We start from the raw sequence: 20294 nt of genomic DNA on the forward strand, positions 1-20294 counted from the left end.
GGAGAGTAGAGGCATTTTCTCTGAAGAGGCATTTCCACTGAAGAAGAAGAAATGAGGGAGCTAGCAGATCATTATTTGGCAAACTTCTAATGAAGTAATAAACCTAGGCAAAGATCATTAGTGCCCACAAACATCATTAAGAGACTATTACGTACTTAAGAGAATAAAGAGAATATTATGTAATATTACAGAATATTATGTACTTCTCGAGAGAATATACAGTAGCATCTATGGACTATTCTTTCTCGGCTGAGATTAACTCTCTAGATCAAAGTAAAAGTTTGCAGGAATCACAGGAGACAGAAGAACATAATAAATAAAAACATGGCAATACAATCAGCAAAACTTAAAATGTGGGAAATTTCACAGGACGAGTGATCTGGGTTCTTTGCAAAAACAATAATTGCAAAGAAAAAAAAATAGAGGATAGAAACCTCTAAATCAAAAGAAACCTAAGAGATGGACACATTCAAGGCAATGCATGAAATCTGTATGAATCTTCATTTGAACTAATTGTACAAGAATGGATAAATTTATAATCAGTGATATTAGAATTACATACTTGATGACATTAGGAAATTATTGTAAATGATTTTAAATGCATGATAATAGCACTAGAATTATGCTTAAAGTATCCTTATCTTTCATGGTATATTTCATGGTATATTACCATTTTTAAAGGAGGAATTATAAAATATCCAAGATTTGCTTCATAATAATCTAGTAGATGGAGTGTTTTAGATGAAACAGTCTAGTTAATGAGTTAATGATTTTGCCTCTCAGTAGTGGTTACATAGTATTCACTGTGGCCATTCTATTTTTGTATATGTTTGACATTTCTCACAATAAAAGCTGAAAAGTTTTAAAGTCGGGGGAAAAAATATGAATAAGACTTACCCTGCTGGATATCCTTCATTTCTAAATGCAAACTAGAGATCAAGATTCCCACAGTTTGAGATCGTTTTCCATCCAATAACTTTATGATCTAGAATTAAAAAAAAAAAATCAATATAAGCCTAAATAACCAGGCAGTCTTTCAGAAGCATAATGAAAACATTCATAGCTTTAGATAGCCTGATTGGCTAACTGAACTGATGCTACAGTTACTGCATTTTAAAACTTTAATTTGACAAAGCAATCTATAGATTCAATGCAATCCCCATCAAGCTACCAATGGTATTTTTCAGAGAACTAGAACAAATAATTTCACAATTTGTATGGAAATATGAAAAAACTTGAATAGCCAAAGCAATCTTGAGAAAGAAGAATGGAACTGGAGGAATCAACTTGCCTGACTTCAGACTATACTACAAAGCCACAGTCATCAAAAGAGTATGGTACTGGCACAAAGACAGAAATATAGATCAATGGAACAAAATAGAAAGCCCAGAGATAAACCCACACGCCTATGGATACCTTATCCTTGACAAAGGAGGCAAGAATACATAATGGAGAAAAGACAATCTCTTTAACAAGTGGTGCTGGAAAAACTGGTCAACCACTTGTAAAAGAATGAAACTGGAACACTTTATAACACCATACACAAAAATAAACTCAAAATGGATTAAAGATCTAAATTTAAGACCAGAAACCATAAAACTCCTAGAGGAAAACATAGGCAAAACACTCTTTGACATAAATCACAACAGGATCCTCTATGACCCACCTCACAGAATACTGGAAATAAAAGCAAAAATAAACAAATGGGACCTAATTAAACTTAAAAGCTTTTGCACAATGAAGGAAACTATAAGCAAGATGAAGAGACAGCCTTCAGAATGGGAGAAAATAATAGCAAATGAAGCAACTGACAAAGAATTAATCTCAAAATTATACAAGCAACTCCTGCAGCTCAATTCCAGAAAAATAAATGACCCAATCAAAAAATGGGCCAAAGAACAGACATTTCTCCAAAGAAGACATACAGATGGCTAACAAACACATGGAAAGATGCTCAACATCACTCATTATCAGAGAAATGCAAATTAAAACACAATGAGGTACCATCTCACACAGTCAGAATGGCTGCTATCAAAAAGTCTACAAACAATAAATGCTGGAGAGGGTGTGGAGAAAAGGGAACCCTCTTACACTGTTGGTGGGAATGCAAACTAGTACAGTCACTATGGAGAACAGTACAGAGATTCCTTAAAAACCTGGAAACAGAACTGCCATACGACCCAAAAATCCTACTGCTGGGCATACACATCAAGGAAACCAGAATGGAAAGAGACATATGTACCCCAATGTTCATCGCAGCAGTGTTTATAATAGCCAGGACATGGAAACAACCTAGATGTCCATCAGCAGATGAATGGATAAGAAAGCTGGGGTACATATACACAATGGAACATTACTCAGCTATTAAAAAGAATGCATTTGAATCAGTTCTAATGAGGTGGATGAAACTGGAGCCGATTATACAGAGTAAAGTAAATCAGAAAGAAAAACACCAATATAGTATATTAACACGTATATATGGAATTTAGAAAGATGGTAACGATGACCCTATATGTGAGACAGCAAAAGAGACATAGATGTAAAGAACAGACTTGTGGGCTCTGTGGGAGAAGGCAAGGGTGGGATGATTTGGGAGAACAGCACTGAAACATGTATTTTATCATATGTGAAACAGATCGCCAGTCCAGGTTTGATGCATGAGACAGGGTGCTCAGGGCTGGTGCACTGGGATGACCCTGAGGGATGGGATGGGGAGAGAGGTGGGAGGGGGGTTCAGGATGGGGAACACATGTACAGCCATGGCTGTTTCATTTCAATGTATGGCACAAACCACTACAATATTGTAAAGTGATTGGCCTCCAATTAAAATAAATAAATTAAAAAAAACTTTAACTTGAAAGATATCTAGAAAATAAAGGAAAAATACCACCCCAAATTCCACCAGTCTAGTACAAGCATGTAAACCTATATAATATTTGATTTACTCTGATCTTTTTTATTCAAACACACTTTAACTAAGGTGCAACTGCACCACATATGCAAGTTTTTAATCCAACTTTTCCACTTATCACTGGCCTATTTCCATGTCGGACTTTGTAAGTCACTTCATGGCCTCCAACCTCCTTGGCTGCGGACCATCCACTGAGTGGCTAAGGGGAAAGATCACTGTGATCTGGACTCCACTGCTGACCAGTCATATGACCTTGGAAAAGTGACTTAAATTCTAGGAATTCAACTTTTTCATCACGAGTAGGTTTGACTGTACTGAGTTTGTGTATTTATTCTAGACATTAAATGACACAACATACATAAAGCACCTAAAATAGTTCCTGACATAGATATTATTTAAATAAAATTTCTCTATTCAAGAGGGTTAGGTTGCTCTGTGGTTGTGCTATGATTAATAATACTTTGTACGTACAAGTTTAGTTTGAAGTTGTTTAGAAGTACTCTTTTATATCAGTAATATTATATATGTATATAAAAACTTTTATAATCTTTTTAGAAGCTCTAAATACCTCACTGACAATTATTTCAACCCTCTATGAATGTTCCATGGAGAGCTCATTATAGTTTCATTTCTCTCTAAATCTAGTGAATCAAATCAGCTCCAAAGAACATATCACACAGTGACTACTAAGGGAAAAAATTTTCTTTCTTGTGGCAGGGCTACACAAATCAATATGAAATCACATAAAACATCATCAAATCATATGTCTTTAATGCATTTTGTTGGGTGAAGTATAAACTAAAAAGCTATGCTTCCTCTCCCACCTATGAGCATATAAACTTATTAAAAATATAATGAAGATAAGATTAAATAGTAATACACATCTACATTTATACTGGTACTAATTAGCTGAGTTGCTTGCTGGTTGAACAATAAGGGATAACATTAGTTTGTTCCAGCCAAGACTACTGTCTACCTATCAATCAATCAATGCTGAGTCAATTACTGCCAGCCCCGTATCGTCCCCTGCTCAGCATGGCTACTCTTACATATACTGTTAGGCCAAAAGTACTGTAAGCATTAAGCTTTCATCAAGATAAAAGTAAAAACTGATGATCAGCTTAATGTGTTTAATCATTTCAACATTAGCCTTAGAGAAAGATTCTTGGAGGATGCAGAATTTCTGTTTTTAAGAAATAAAGAAGATACTTTGTATTTCATTTATTTTTTATATAAAAGCAAAGGAAGAAGAGATTATATATAATCAAACATCTTCTTTTAAAATGAAATTTCTGGCTTTTTCTTAGAAGACACAAATTTAAAGTGAAACCATCATTAAAGTCCAACACAAAATTAAGAAAGTCCAAAGTTTTGTGTACATATTCAGGCATGTATTCATTTATTAACAAACATCTGCCATGCACCTGTTATGCGCCTGGCACTGCTTTGGATTTGGAGGATAGAGAGGTGACCAAGACATATCATGTCCGAGAACAGAGAGGGAAGGATTGAAACTGAAATTGAGATTCTGTCACAGGATAAAAAACAAGCAACTACCACCAAGAAGTCTACAAACAATAAATGCTGGAGAGGGCATGGAGAAAAGGGAACCCTCCTATACTGCTGATGGGAATGTAAATTGGTACTGGCATGATGGAGAATAGTGTGAAAGTTCTTAAAAAAAAACCAAAAAGCAGCTACTATATGATCCTGTAATCCCATCTCTGGACTTATATCAGGAAAAGACAAAAACTCTAACTTGAATCATGCACCCCCATGTTCATTGCACCACTATTTACAATTGCCAGATACAGAAACAATCCAAGTGCCCATAAACAGATGATCAGTTTAAGAAGATATAGTGTATATATACAATGGAATATTACTCAGCCATAAAAAAGTGAAATAATGCCATTTTCAGCAACACGGATGGACCTAGAGATTACCATACTAAGTAAAGTAAGACAGAGAAAGAAGAGTATCATACATCATTTATATGTGGAATCTAAACAAAAGATATAAATTTATTTACCAAACAGAATCAGACTCACAGTTGTCAGAAACAAACATGGTTTCCAAAGGAGAAAGATGTAGGGAAGGATAAATTAGGAGTTGGAATTAACATATGCATACTACTATATGTAAAACAGATAACCAACAAGGACCTACTATGTGGCACAGGGAACTCCACCTAATATTCTATAATAACCTACATGGGAGAGAGTCTGAAAAAGAATGGGTATATGTATAATGGAATCACTTTGCTGTATACCTGAAATCAACACAACACTGTAAATTAACTATATTCCAATATAAAATATAAATTTTTTAAATAAACAAAAGCAAGCAAATTCATTCCCACTTCATTGTTCAACCAGGCTGACCTGTGGAAACAATGTTACTACCCCCGCAATTCTATTAACCAGGCACAGCAGCTGTTTGGAAGAAAAGTGTCTGTTACTTTCAGCTAGCTGGACTAAAAAAATTAAATTTCTTGAAACGCGGTGCTACTTCCTAAAAAGGGGGTCAGCAGTGTGCAAGTCAGAGCATTTGTATTCTCTTCCTTATTTGTGTCAAATTATTTGTCTATCTCTAACTAGACCTTTAAAAATGGACCTATATATGTTTCCATGTAGTCTCTCTTCGATTGTGGAATAATAACCATGTTTCTCAAAACCAGCTGAAATGGTAGGAACAAGATGGACATAGAATGGATATATGCTCTAAGCCCTCTTCATTTTCATAATTGAAAGGTTTGAAAGACCTTGAAAGACCATAATTGGTCTTTGAAATTATGGTTTGAAAGACCATAATTGAAAATAAAAGGTTTTCTTTTATTACAGTAAAAAAAAAAGGAGAAAAAAATCATAAAATCTTCCATATCAACACAATTTTAAATGTACAGCAAGCACTGTTAACTATATGCATGTGGCTGTACAGCAGATGGCTAGAAGTTTTTCATCCTACAGGATGGATACTCTAGACCCCTTGAACAGCTTTACTCCATTCCCTTCTCCCCAGCCCCTATGCAGCTTTCTGCTTCTACAAGTCTGACTACTTTAGATACCTCATGTAAGCAGAATCACGCAGTATTAGTCTTTATGTGACCGACTGATTTCACTTAGAATAATGTCCTCAAGGTTCATATACGTTGGTAGTGTGTGATAGAATTTCCTTAAGGCTGGATAATATTCCATTGTGTTTGAGTGTGTATACATGTGCATATGTGGGAGAAGGAGGTGGCAGCCCATTCCACTATTCTTGCCTGGGAAATCCCATGGACAGAGGAGCCTGGCAGGCTACAGTGCATGGGTCACAGAGGAGCCGAAGGTAACTGAGTGACTAAACAAAAACAACACACACATATGTGGAGATATATATATATATATATATCCTATTGCATATGTGTATGTGCATATATATAAATACATAGGTCAATGAACATGTAACTTATTTCTATTTCTTGGCTATTTTGAATAATACTGCAATGAAAAGAGGAGTGCAATATCTCTTTAAGATCTTGTTTTTAATTCTTTTGGATAAATACCCAGAAATAGGACTGCTGGATAATGTGATACTTCTATTTTTCTAATTTTTGGACGTCTTTACCAATACTTACTATGTTTTTGTTTTTGACAATGGCCATCCTACTAGATGTGAGGAGATACATCTTTGTGGTTTTGATTTGCATTTCCCTGATGTTAGTGATGTTGAATATCTTTTCACATACCTGTTGGCCATCTGTATGCTTTCTTTGGAAAAACATCTATACAAGATTTTGCCCATTTTTAAATCAGGTTTTTATTCAACTGAGTTGTAGGAGTGCCTCACCTATTTTGGGATATTATACCCCTTATCAGATATATGTTTTGCAAATATTAATATCCCATTCCACATAATGCCTTTTCACTCTTTTCTTTTGCTGTGTAGAAGCTTCTTAATTTGATATCATCCTACTTGTTTATTTTTCTTTTGTTGTCTGTTCTCTGGTGTCATATACAGGAAATGACTTCCAAGGCCAATGTTATGAAGCTTTCCTCACATTTTCTTGTAGGAATTTTATAGTTTTGTATCTTGCATTTAAGTCTTAAATCCATTTTGAACTGATATTTTGTTTATGCTGAAAGATCCTGATGCAAGTTCATTCGTTTGCATTTGGATGTCCAGTTTGCCCTGCACCATTTGTTGAAGAGATTATCCTTTCCCCATCAGTCTTGGCACTCTTGCTGAAGATCATTTGACCATGTATGGGTGGGTTCATTTCTGAGCTCTCTATTCTGTTCTATTGGTCTCTGTCTGTCTTTATATCAGTACCATCCTGTTTTAAACACTGTACAGGCACACCTCAGAAATTCTACAGGTTTGGTTCTATACCACTGCAATAAAGTGAGTCATGCAAATTTTTTGCTTCTCAGTGCATACAAAAATTATATTTACCCTGTAGCCTATTAAATGTACAAGTGTATTATGCCTAGAAAAGCAGTATGCAGTGAAAGGTGCTCAGTCATGTCCTACTCTTGGCAACCCCACGGACTATACAGTCCATGGAATTCTCCAGGCCAGAATACTGGAGTGGGTAGACTTTCCCTTCTCCAGGGGTTCTTCCCAACCCAGGGTCTGAACCCAGGTTTCCCACATTGCAGGCAGATTCTTTACCAGCTGAGCCACAAGGGAAGCCCTAGAAAAGCAATATATATATACACATATATATATACACATATATATACACACACACACACACCTTAATTAAAAATAACTTATTACTAAAAATGCTATCATCTGAGCCCTTTAGCAAGTGATAATATTTTTGTTGGTGGAGGGTCTTGCCTCAACACTGATGGCTTCTGACTGATGATGGTGGTGGTTGCTGAAGGTTGGGTGGCTGCGGCAACTTCTTAAAATAAGCCAACAATAAAGTCTGCCATGTCAATTGACTCTTCCTTTCACAAACAATTTCTCTGTAGCATACAACGCTATTTGATAGCATTTTACCCAGAGCAGAACTTCTGTCAAAACTGAGTCAGTCCTCTAAAACTATGCTGCTATTTTACCAACTAAGTTTCTGTCATATTCTAAATCCTCTGTTGCCATTTCAACAATTTTCACAGCATTTTCACCAGGAGTAATTCCATATCAAGAAACCATTTTTCTTTGCTCATTTAGAAGAAGCAACTGCTCATCTGTTGTTTTATCATAAGGTTGCATCAATTCAATCAGATTTTTAGGCTCCATCTCTAATTCTAGCTCTCCCGCAATTTTCACCACATCTTCAGTGATTTCCTCCACTGAAGTCCAAACTGAATCCTTCAAAGTCATCCATGAGGGTTGAAATCACCTTCTTACAACTCCTGCTCATGTTGGTATCTTAGTCTTTTACCATGAGTCACCAGTGTTCGTAATGGCATCTAGAATGATGAATTCTTTGCAGAAGGTTTTCAATTGACTATGACATGATCCATCAGAGGAATCACTGTCTATGGCAGCTATAGCCTCATAAAATGTATTCCTTAAAGAATAAAACTTGAAATGAGAAATGACTCCTTGATGTATAGGTTGCAAAATGGATATTGTGTTAGCAGGCATGAAAACAAAGTGAATATCACTGTACATCTCCATCAGAGCTCACAGGTGACCAGGTACATTGTTTATGAGCAGTAATATTTTGAAAGGAATCTTCTTCTTGAGTAGTAAGTCCAAACAATGGGCTTAAAATATTCAGTTAACCATGTTGTAAACAGATGTGCTGTGATCCAGGCTTTGTTGTTCCATTTATAGAGCACAGGAAGAATAGAATTAGCACAATTCTTAAGGGCCCTAGGAATTTTGGAATGGTGAATGAGCACTGGCTTCAACTTCAAGTCACCAGATGAATTAGCCCCTAACAAAAGAGTCAGGCTGTCCTTTGAAGCTTTGAAGTCAGGCTATGACTTCTCCTTCTCAAGCTATGAAAGTCCTAGATGGCATCTTCTTCCAACAGAAGGCTGTTTCAGCTACAATAGAAATCTGTCCTTTAGAATAGCCACCTTTATAAATTATCTTAGCTAGGTTTTCCAGATAACTTGCTCCTTCACCTTGCACTTTTATGTCATGGAGATGGCTTCTCTCCTTAAACCTCATGAACCAACCCCTGCTAGCTTCAAACTTTTCTCCTGCAGCTTCCTCTCTTCTCTCAGCCTTCACAGAATTGATGCGAGTTAGGTCCCTGCTCTGGATCAGGCTTTGGCTTAAGGGAATGTTGCAGCTGATCTGATCTATCTAGACCACTGAAACTTTCACCGTTTCACTTTCTTATCATCTGTGTGTTCATTGGAGTAGCACTTTTAATTTCCTTCAAGAATTTTTCCTTTGCGTTCGTAACTTGGCTAACTGGCGCAAAAGGTCTTGGCTTTGGGCATATCTAAGCTTTCAGCATGCCTTCATCACTACACTTAATCATTTCCAGCTCCTGATTTAAAATGAGAGATGTATGACTCCTCCTTTCACTTGAACACTTAGAGGACACGGTGGGGTTCTTAGCAGACCCACTTTCAATACTGTGTCTTAAGGAATAGAGAGGCCTAAGGAGGTGAGGAGAGATGGTGGGAGTGGCTGGCTGGTGGAGCAGTTTCCGAGCACACATAACACTGATTCAGCTCTCCACCTTCAAGGGGTATGGCTCACGGTGCCCCAAAACAACGACAAGAGTTACGTCAAAGATCATCGGTCTCAGGTCACCATAACAGATAATAATAATGAAGTTTGAAACATTGTGAGAATTACCAAAATTTGACAGAGACATGAAATGAGCAATGCCATGGGAAAAAATGGCACTGATAGACTTGCTAAATGCAGGGTTGCTACGATACTGCAATTTGTAAATAATGCTGTATCTGCAAAGCACAATAAATCAAGGGTGCCTGTGGTTTGTAATGCTCTCAATTTAGGAAGCAGAGGACACTACCAAACAAATTATAAGAAAAAAAAAAAATCACAAGTAAAAAGGAGATTAAAAAACCCCACAGAGAGTAGAATAGATCAATATTTTAAAATATCTTTAACTGCAATATGCAAAAAGACTTAAAAAATAAAACACATGGAGGAAAATGACACATTAGATTTAATAAACAGACTCACTGAGAGTTCAGTCCGCTAAAACGTCTGGTCTGAGAGTTCAGTATCTATTCAGATTATTCCTGAGGTCACTTGAGGTTGTATATCTATAGGACAGACTTACAGAAATTGTTCAACCATGTCCATTTTACATTTTGATAAATATTCTCACATTGTTTCCAACAAGAACTATCAATTTACACCGCTGCCAAGTATTTGAGAGTGACACCACTGCCTACACTGGTTTTAAAAATGTTGACCCATAGGATAGGTAGAATTTTTTTTCACTATTTTGCATTTTTAATAATTTAATAGTAAGGTTAAACAGTTTGTTATTGGTCATATGTTCTTGTGAATTGTCTCTGTGGCCTTTTTGCTATGTTTTCCAATGACTATCAATTGGATTGGTTCAATGTAAAGAAATTTAAATAACAACATGGCTGAATAGCAGGAAGTAAGACTTACACAGAGATGGTGGTGGTAAGAGGCATTGTCTAAGGGAAGAAGAGGGAAAGGACTTACCTTTTACTGCACCCCTACTAAGGTTTTATGTGCTTCTGCCCACGAGCCAATCTAAATGGACAGTTGTGAATTGGGGGCAGTGAGCACCACGATATTGTAAACTTTTATTCCTTTAGTGGCCCCCTGTGGATTTCCAGAAAAGTAACAATACTTCATGCTCAACAGCCCTGTAAAGTCAGTGTGGTCACCTCACTGCTAGGGCATTAAAGCAAGGGGCAAAGAAAGAGAAGGACACTTTGTTCTGCTACCCAGCTCTCCTTTCTGATCAATCTCTGATTTGTGGTCAAATCTCATTAACTCCTTACTCAGATTTTCACCTTTTACCTGACGCATTTACCTTCACAGCAGAGTAGGTAAGAAGAAAACATGGAATAAAAGACAAGATTGAGAAAACTAATGGAAAGAACAAAGGAAAGAAAGAGAACAGAGATTTTTTTTAAAAAGATGTTCAATTAGTTATCAACCAACGATTATTACATTGCTTTTAAAATATTTTTTATAATCATGGTCAAGTTTTCAATAACCAGATCCATTGTATGTAGAACCTTTCACCAACTGAAAATGCCTCATTTTTCTTTTATTATATGTTGTCTTAATAAGCTAGCTTCTACACAGGTTAAAGCCAACTTCAAAATTCCTCTTTGAAGAGAAAGATGATATGACAGGAAGATAAACTAATCTTGTGCATTCTTCCCCATTCACTAGCTTCTCTAATATATCTTAGGCTTGAAAGAAACCACAATCACCTACACTTTCCGTATCTGCCTTACTGAATAGTATGAACTGATGATAATAATGGTTATCTGGAAAACTTTTACAATCCTAAATTGCCTGAGGCTGTCAGATATTCAACAGTCTTTTATTCAGTCGTATATACTTTACTATTTAATACACTTAAAAAATTACCACATGACTTTAAATACAAAAAATCCATAACACGTCAAATCATTTATTAACTCAAAAATTTAACCCATTATTAAGCATTTGTCTTTAAGCATCCTGGCTGCTATTATCCTGTTAAACCTTTAAAGTTGTCTGGCCCAAGTCAAAGGTTCCCAGCAGTTCCACAATCTAAGTAGAAATGCAAAGAAAACTAAGAATCTGAGCCATAAATACAACGGTCCTTCCCTCTAGCTTTTAGCTTTAGCCTTCCAAGTTGTCATGGTCCCTTGGCTAGCTATAGAAAGTGACAGGCATCATCACCAATGACTAGTTGTTGAGAGAAAAATCAGGAGACCAGCCTTCTATTTCTAGGCCTGCCTTCACACGCCTACCCTGAGACATAGTCCAATTCAGCAGCACTCACAAAATGCAAACTCCTATGTTGGTGCACTGCAGGGGTACAAAATTAAAAATAACAGATATACATTATGCATATAACACACACATATACATATATACACACATACTTGTCCAATGGGAGTTCAAAGATGAGTTTAAAAGAGAAACTCACGTAAATAACTCTGACATCAGGGAGCTATTTATAAGAATCAGTTAACATGAAGAATTTCTAATTGTTCTTATGTGTATGATCCCTAAAAAAATGACAGAGCTCTTTGAAAGTGGGGGTTTTAAGTGAAATGGCTGTTTGGCGCATAGTCTTCCTCCAGGTAAACTGAAAAGCATTCCTGCTACCTTTTTCCTGAAACAAAAGTCCGGGTCTCACCTGTGGAAAACCTCTCCATGAGGGAGAGCTGAGAAATGAAAAGTTCTGCAGAAATGACACTGTAACTTAAACTTCGTCTACCTATACAGAAAGGATTCCTTCCATTCTGTGTGGCCACTAGGAGAAAGCTCTGCATGAGGCATGAGCACCATCCACAGAGGGGCTTTCAAGCTCAAGACCTTTAGGTCAGTCTTCCACATTTGGCTCTTGGATACTGGTAGGAATCCTGACTTCACTAGTCCATAGTTTCATAACGTGAATGCCAGATTAATAGTTTTCTATGTGGATATGGAGCCAGTAGGCAGAATTACGCCTTGAAGCTCTCATTGTAACTTCCTTCCAAGTGGGTCCCTGGAATAAAATGCCCATTTCAGGCTGTTTGAGAAAGACATTTCAGAAAACATTTATAAGAGAGTATGAGTACTTATAAAAGTTTGCTCACCTAATGAATATTCTGCTTTAAGTGGATTCTGGAATCACTCAGCTGTTGGCATTGAAGAAAACTGCAAATGATTTATCCTCTTTCTTTGGAATGGCCCAGATGTTTAAGGATGGACCTTACTTTCCCGGGATTCCCTGGTGATTCAAACAGTAAAGAATCGGCTTGCAATGCAAGAAAGCCAGGTTCGATCTCTGGGTTGGGAAGAGCCCCTGGAAAAGGGAATGGGAGCCCACTCCAGTACTCTTGCCTTAAGCATTCCATGGAAAGAGGAGCCTGGTGGGCTCCAGCCATGGGGTCACATGAGTCAGACACAACTGAGAAACTAATACTTTTACTTCTCTGGTGGCTCAGATGGTAAAGCATCCGCCTGTAATGCAGGAGACGTGGGTTCAATCCCTGGATCAGGAAGAGCCCCTGGAGAAAGAAATGGCAACCACTCCAGTATTCTTGCCTGGAGAATTCCATGGACAGAAGAATCTGGTGGGCTACAGCCCATGGGGTTGCAAAGAGTCAGACACAACTGAGTGACTAACACTTACTTTAGAGGAAAGTTCATACTTTAAGAAATTATTGTTAAAGGCTTGTAACACATACATATTTATAGCCATTTTCCATCAAACAAATAAAATACAATCCTTCCTCAGCTAACTGTCAAAACAATCTAAAATTTTCATCCTATTCCTATTCTGTGACTGTTCCCAATACCCGTTCTTTATTCTTCTTTGTCCTCAGGTGCATATTACTTGATTTGTTATAAATCCTCAAAATCATTTTCTAGGATTAAGTAACTTTTGGCACCAAAGCATTTCACTTTGTGTCTGACTTGAATTCTTCATGCTTCCATTTCAAACAACCTTTCTCTGCTCTCAGGGAAGGCAGACAATGGCTGGTCTCACCATCCCCTACACAAAGCTCCTTCATAAACTTCAAGACCATCATTTTTTTTTTTTTTTCAAACAAGAGATGCTTTATACCAAAGCCTTAAAAATCACTTTTTGAGAAGCATTAGCAAGCTCTTAGTTTATCTTGGTCCTATCTGAAGTCAGCTGAACTTGGCAGCCCCTGGCCTTCTCCGAGGTGTAATTACAGTCTGGAGGAGAATGCAATTTGTGCAGCATTCCGCTGACCTGCAAGCTGACCTCGCGCAGGGGCAAACTCACAGGTTGCATTAAACCCTATTAGACATGCCTAGTTTAAGGCAAAGCCTTTCCAGACCCCCGCCGCATGCTAGGATTAAGGCCTGTCACACATGCGCACTATCACCTCGCCTAAGGAACTCACGCCATGCCTTCCAGAGAGGGGAAGGCAGGCCCATATCCCACCCTGCCTAAGCCCGCACCTTGAGCCTGTGCATCCAAATGATCATTATTTCTTACATATGTGGATTTTAAGAAAAACCTGCCTCTCTGAATAAGAATGAAGACAGGAATGGGAAGACAGATCTGCTCCAGTGGAAAAACCACACCCTGGCTGCTCGGCTAGAAAAGTCTTGCCAGACTGACCGAGAAAGAATTCCTGCCAGGTCCAGTGGGATTTTCACATCTACATAAAATCCATATATATCTTCAGCTTTCTGCCTGGGCTTGGCAGATGTGGCCAGAAATAAAAATAAAAATAAATGGTCTGGATAGGCCATGAATGTTGGAAGCATGCTTGGCTGCGTGAGCTCGGCTCAGCTACAAAATAAAGAGAATCACAGAAGCCTTCTTCCAGGGAGCCCTCTCTCCCTGTCTGAAAAAGATTCATTTCCACACTTACACCTTAGCTAAACACCAAACATGCCGAAACCTAAGGCATAGGAAGGTGGGTATTCTGTTCTTTGGCTTAGTCCTCACATTTGAGCTCTCCATTTCAGTCACAAGAACTCGGCTTTATCACAGAGGCCAGAGGACAGGCCCCATGTCTAGTTAAATAGAGCCTCATGTGTTATCACCCATGAACATCAAAATTTGGTCATTTCCCATAAATTAAGTACATGTGAAATTTGCTGCCTTTTCCTTCCTCCATCAAAAATGAACAAATAAATGAAGGATCCATATACATAGGTAATAGTTACTTTCAAGATAATGAGATATATCAAATCTCCACATCCACGGGGAGGACATTTCAACTGTAGAGCACAAATGAGTACGTGGCTGCCTCTCTCAGGGAGATCAAACAACACAATGGAGAATACACAGAAAGGAGACAAGCTGACTCTCCAAAGCAAAATTCTGGAAAAACATTATTTCTATTTTTGCGTCTTCAGACTAGCCATATCTTTTGCTTATGCTTCATATCAACACTCACCAAATTCCACTGCTTGGCAAAACTACAGATATTAGGAGGCTGGCATGTAGCACACGCGTTACTGATGACGAGTCAGCTTGTCTCATTAACAGTGATCCTTCGAATCTCTAAGTCACCAGCTTCCAAAGGGACCAAGGTGCTTTCCTAATGACTGTTGCATTTACCCTGAAGACTAGGCTGAAAAGCGGGCAAAGCCCTACGCTGGAGATGCAGAAATTGATGTACCTATCCTAGGGGCTTTAAACTCAGATGATTGAGCCGATCATTTCCTCCAGATTCCTCCAAACCATAAATATAAATAGTATGGAATCTGAACTTTGGCTGGATTGAGGAACCTCTAGGCTTAATTTTTATTCTCATTTAATTCTCACCCATTCACATACCTCCTACACTGGAAATCCTTATTTTTACAAGAAACGGAAATCTAATTTGGAAAAGAGTATTTCCCAATGGAAATTCTAGAATATTCACTGGAAGAAGTGACGTTGAAGCTGAAGCACCAATATTTTGGTTACCTGATGTAAAGAGCAGACGCATTGGAAAAGACTCATGCTGGGAGAGATTGAGGGCAGGAGGAGAAGGGGGCAACAGAGGATGAGATGGCTCGATGACATCACCAACTCAATGGACATGAATCTGGGCAAATGTGGGAGACAGTGAAGGACAGGGAACCCTGGAGTGCTGCAGTCCATGGGGTCATAAAGAGTCAGATACAACTAAGCAACTGAACATCACAAGATGATGGGCCTCCTAGGTGGCTTAGATGGTAAAGAATCTACCGGCAATGCAGGAAACGAGTTTGATCCCTAGACTGCGAAGATTTCCTAGAGAAGGAAATGGCAACCCTCTCCTGCATTCTTGCCTGGATAATCCCATGAACAGAGGAGCCTGGTGGGCTGCAGTCCAAGGGGTTGCAAAGAATTGGACATGACTGAGCATGCAACACTCACTCACAAGACAAGACGAAACAGGGCCATGGGGCGTGGTAGCCCATGGATGCAGGCCTTATATGCCACCTCCTCCCCACCCCAAATCACAGAAATAAGCAACTGACTCAACCCCACTTCATAGCTGTGGCCATCCTTGTTCTCTCCTACACATTGCTAGTGTGACAAAGACTGGAGATGGGACAGGTAAGCAATTACTTTCCCATCCAGTACCAAGAGCCAGGGCCAGCTGGAGGGGAAGAGCAAGGCCACAGTTGGCAGCCGTCTTGCTCTCTCCTCAGGGAGAATGAGCATGCATTTGTTTATTGGCAGCTGCCTGGGAAAAATGAATGCTGACTCAGGCTCCTTGTCCCTTCTTTTCCACCCCTGCCACTCTCTGGCATCACACCCACAGGAGCTGGCTGGCTGGCTCCATGGTGCCATATTATGAAATGTCACCTGACTTGGTATAAACAAGCCCTCGCTGCTGATGGCCAGCATGGCCAGGTACGCTGCTGGGTAGTAGCCTCTGTCAACTGGCCTGATAAATGGCATTAAAGTAAGCTTTCCACATGCAGCCTGATTATCTGTCCCACCAAATGTTTCAACGAAAACTAAGCTTCACTGTTCTGTCAGACTGTTAGGTCTGAACCTCTTCCATGGCCTCATTTCTGGGGACATGTAAAATTGCTCAGATGAAGTTTACTTTAAGGATTTAGGCTCTTCACCAAGAAATGTGAAAAGGCAAATTGTCATCCTGTCCTGCATCTGAGAACATATTTGGCATCCTGTTCCCTTACTGATGAGACAGAAAAACCCTTTTACTGCTTTTCAGACCAGTGAATTCTGTTCAGAAAGCAAATGGAGAGAAGGCCACAGCAGGTGAAGGCTGAGGCTGGGCTGGGAGAGGAGGCACATGGGATCAGGGGTGGGTGCGGCAAGACATACTTCTGTTGGTTTGGGAGTTTTTGTGACCTATAGAAAACAAATTCTAAAGATAAAACCACATGCATTTTCTCTTGATCAGAGACTCTGGAGAGAAAATGACCAAGAGACATCAGTGTATTCATTGTCCAGTCTTCCAACAGGACCAAAGCTACTGTTATACCCAAGGTACAGATGAGAAACATCTGCCTAGTATTTCTTAGTGCTCAAGGTCCCTGAAAGAGTGCATGTGTGTGATGAACATGAAAATTCTAGACCACTGAGAAGCATCTAGATAGAGGGCTTATATAGCAGGAAAAAAAATAAAAAAACAGAAGAGTATGAAGATAGTGACTTTTGGTAAAACATAAAAACAAAACTAAATATTCAAAAGTTCGACTTTGAAACTGATAGTGTGAACACTAAGCTATGGCGGTCGGAAAGTGGGGGGAAATAAGAACTCTCTGGAATAGACAATAACACCAGGATAACTTGGAAAAACTCAGTTCCACACTTTCACATGGTCTCCAGTCATCATGACTCAACCTTCCGAAAGCCAGGAACTTATTCCATACATGTAACTCCCACTTTAACAGCAGGAGGAAGAATTTATGTACTCTTTTTTAGGAGGGATGGGAGCACAGTGGCTCATTACTCCAGACAGACCAGAGGTTTGATGCTATGGGACCTGTGAGCCACGTTTCACTTGTTTTCTGTTTTACATTTCTTTATTACAATCTCACTTCAAATTCCTGGCTCAGTAATCAATCTGCATGACTATCAAAGACTGGGAGAGTAAATGTTCTTTCTCTTCCCCTTTCCACCCTACTGAACCTAGCATTGAAGAGCAAAGGGAAAGCTTTCTCTCCAGTACTCTTAAGTTGCATGGGAAACATCTCTATCCTACATACCTCTACATCTTCTCTATCCTACATACCTCTACATCTTGTAGGCAAAGCCCTCAGAGAATTCTGGTGGAGACACTAAAAAAACTGTCTATGGTACATATGAACAACTCATGGGATATTCTCCTGGAAATTAAGTGTCCCTGGGAATTACTGGGCCCCTCAATAAAAATACAAAATTTCATTCACTATGTATAGATGAGATGGTATTCCCCCTTAAAAAGAGATGTTTATGTCCTGACCGCCAACACCTCACAGCGTAACCTTATTTGGAAATAGGGTCATTGCAGATGTAATGAAGACCATACTAGAGTAAAGTAGTGAAGTGTTAGTTGCTCAGTCGTGTCCGACTCTTTGCGACCCTATGAATCGCAGCACGCCAGGCCTCCCTGTCCATCACCATCTCCCAGAGTTCACTCAGACTCACGTCCATCGAGTCGGTGATGCCATCCAGCCATCTCATCCTCGGTCGTCCCCTTCTCCTCCTGCCCCCGATCCCTCCCAGCATCAGAGTCTTTTCCAATGAGTCAACTCTTCTTCCCCCTTAAAAAGAGATGTTTATGTCCTGACCCCCAACACCTCACAGCGTGACCTTATTTGGAAACAGGGTCACTGCAGATGTAATGAAGACCATACTAGAGTAGAGCAGTGAAGTGTTAGTTGCTCAGTCGTGTCTGACTCTGCGACTCCAGGAACTGTAGCCCTCAAGGCCCCTCTGTCAATGGAATTCTCCAGGAAAAAATACTGGAGTGGGTCGCCATTTCCTTCTCCAGGGAATCTTCCCAACCCAAGGATCAACCCGGGTCTCTCGCACTGCAGGCAGAATTCTTTACTGTCTAAGCCGCCAGGGAAGGCCCCAGCTGGAGTAGAGTATAGCTCTAGTCGAGTATAACTGGCATCCCTTTAAGAGATGGCTATGTGAGGACACAGAGACCCACAAGGTGAAGATGAAGGTCATGTGTTGATGAAGGCAGCTATATGCCAGAGACTAACAAAGGTTGCCAGCAAACCACCAGAAGACATGGAGAAAGATTCCACTGTCCAACACCTTAATTTCAGACTTTCTGGAACTGTGGAGACAATAAATTTTTGTTGCTTTAAGCCACCCAGTTCGTGGTAATTTAAGCTGGCCTTAGGAAACTAATAAAAGGAGTGAGAATGTTTTATTTCTAATAAGCTTCCAGGTGATACTTCTGCTGTTGGAACATGGATCACACTTTTGAGTAGTCAGGTGACTGCAAAAAAATGAATGAAGTACTTTGTTCATTATCACTCACATTTAGAACAGTGCCTGATATATGCTTGTATGTTTATATAATCCCTAATTCCTAGAATTTTTTCTGCTAACTAACTGGAAATGTACCCTTTTTCTATCAGTATTCATGGAATCCTCTCTCAAAGCTATGTGCTCAGTCAAGGAGTACAGCTTTCTCATATAAGGCCAATCACAGGTATACAGATAGCCATATTGCCCTCTGAAGGATTATAAATAACAAAACTTATCAGGTGTATGGACTTCCTGCCTTATCTATGTAATTTCTCACTTGGTATTAAACCACTGAATCTAGCCTGTTACATATACTTGGTGGCTCAAATAGGGCTTCTCTCTCCAAAATTTAGAGTGTTAGGCTTTTGAAAAGAACACATGCTAATAATTACTCCAAGCTGGTTAGAGATAATGGGCAACAGAAAAGTTATTATCTTCAATGTCATCGCATGTCTTTGAAATGATAATCATTGCATTCAAGGTATCAGAAATGATGGATGGCCTTTGATTTTGCATGTACCATGATGCAAATTACCTGGCTCTTTCTCACTCCTGCTCGGAAGGTGAAGAGCCAGTGACAGTGGGCACTCCTAGCTTCAGGGCCTAGAGCCACTGGATGGCATAATCTGTGGCAAAACTCAAAGAGAAACATTTCCTCTTTAAAGACACCTAAGGCTACTTTCAGTTTTCCTTTTACGGGCATACTTCATCCAGAACAACCTCGCACATAGTTCTAATTGGCAGCCATTGCTGTAACATATACTATTTACAACCTAAGTCATTCTACCCTGTTAATTTCCTGGGTAACAACATTTGACTTAAGTACCACATTGTTTCAAGGAGGCTCCCTGAGCTCCTTCTATAAACATAAAATGACGATTCCAGGAAATGTTAGTAAGAACGGAAAGATGAAAGAGCACTGTATACACAGATTTTAAAACTGCTACAAGTTTTTGTTAGGGCTTTCAGTCTATACCCCAGCACATTTCCCCTGTAATTAGTCTTTATCATCCTCCTTACTCTCACAGCCCATCTATCATGGAAAGCAAATGCATATTATCTTCTTCAGTCATCCATGGGAATAGAGTAACCCTGTGATCCAAACTATTTACTCGCCATCATCCATGAAGAGTGAGCCTCTACATCCATCCTGTCTAGAATCGAGAAAATAAATATGCTCTCTGAGGTTCTCTCATACAGACAAGTCACCTTCTGAAAGTATGACAGCAACAAGCGCACGGTAAGTGATTCGCCCAAAGTCCTCCAGGTGGCCTACCTCAGTCCTGTGTTCTTTCCGTAGCAATACCTCTCATCCCAGCAAGGACGTGCCTGCCTCATCAATCACGTTACAAC

At 39.2% G+C, this 20294-nt stretch overlaps 1 protein-coding gene across 3 annotated transcripts in view; it reads right to left on the reverse strand.

Annotated features, from left to right (window-relative positions):
- Positions 1 to 20294, reverse strand: part of FMN1 (formin 1) — a 437404-nt gene that overhangs the window by 184112 nt on the left and 232998 nt on the right. For all 3 annotated transcript variants that reach the window (XM_018054501.1, XM_018054499.1, XM_018054500.1), the window contains one exon: positions 898 to 985. In XM_018054501.1, the coding sequence (XP_017909990.1) occupies positions 898 to 985 (88 nt within the window). The remainder of the gene's footprint in view (positions 1 to 897; positions 986 to 20294) is intronic.

The sequence above is a fragment of the Capra hircus genome, chromosome 10 (genome assembly GCF_001704415.2).
Source record: "Capra hircus breed San Clemente chromosome 10, ASM170441v1, whole genome shotgun sequence".
NCBI classification, from domain to species: domain Eukaryota; kingdom Metazoa; phylum Chordata; class Mammalia; order Artiodactyla; family Bovidae; genus Capra; species Capra hircus.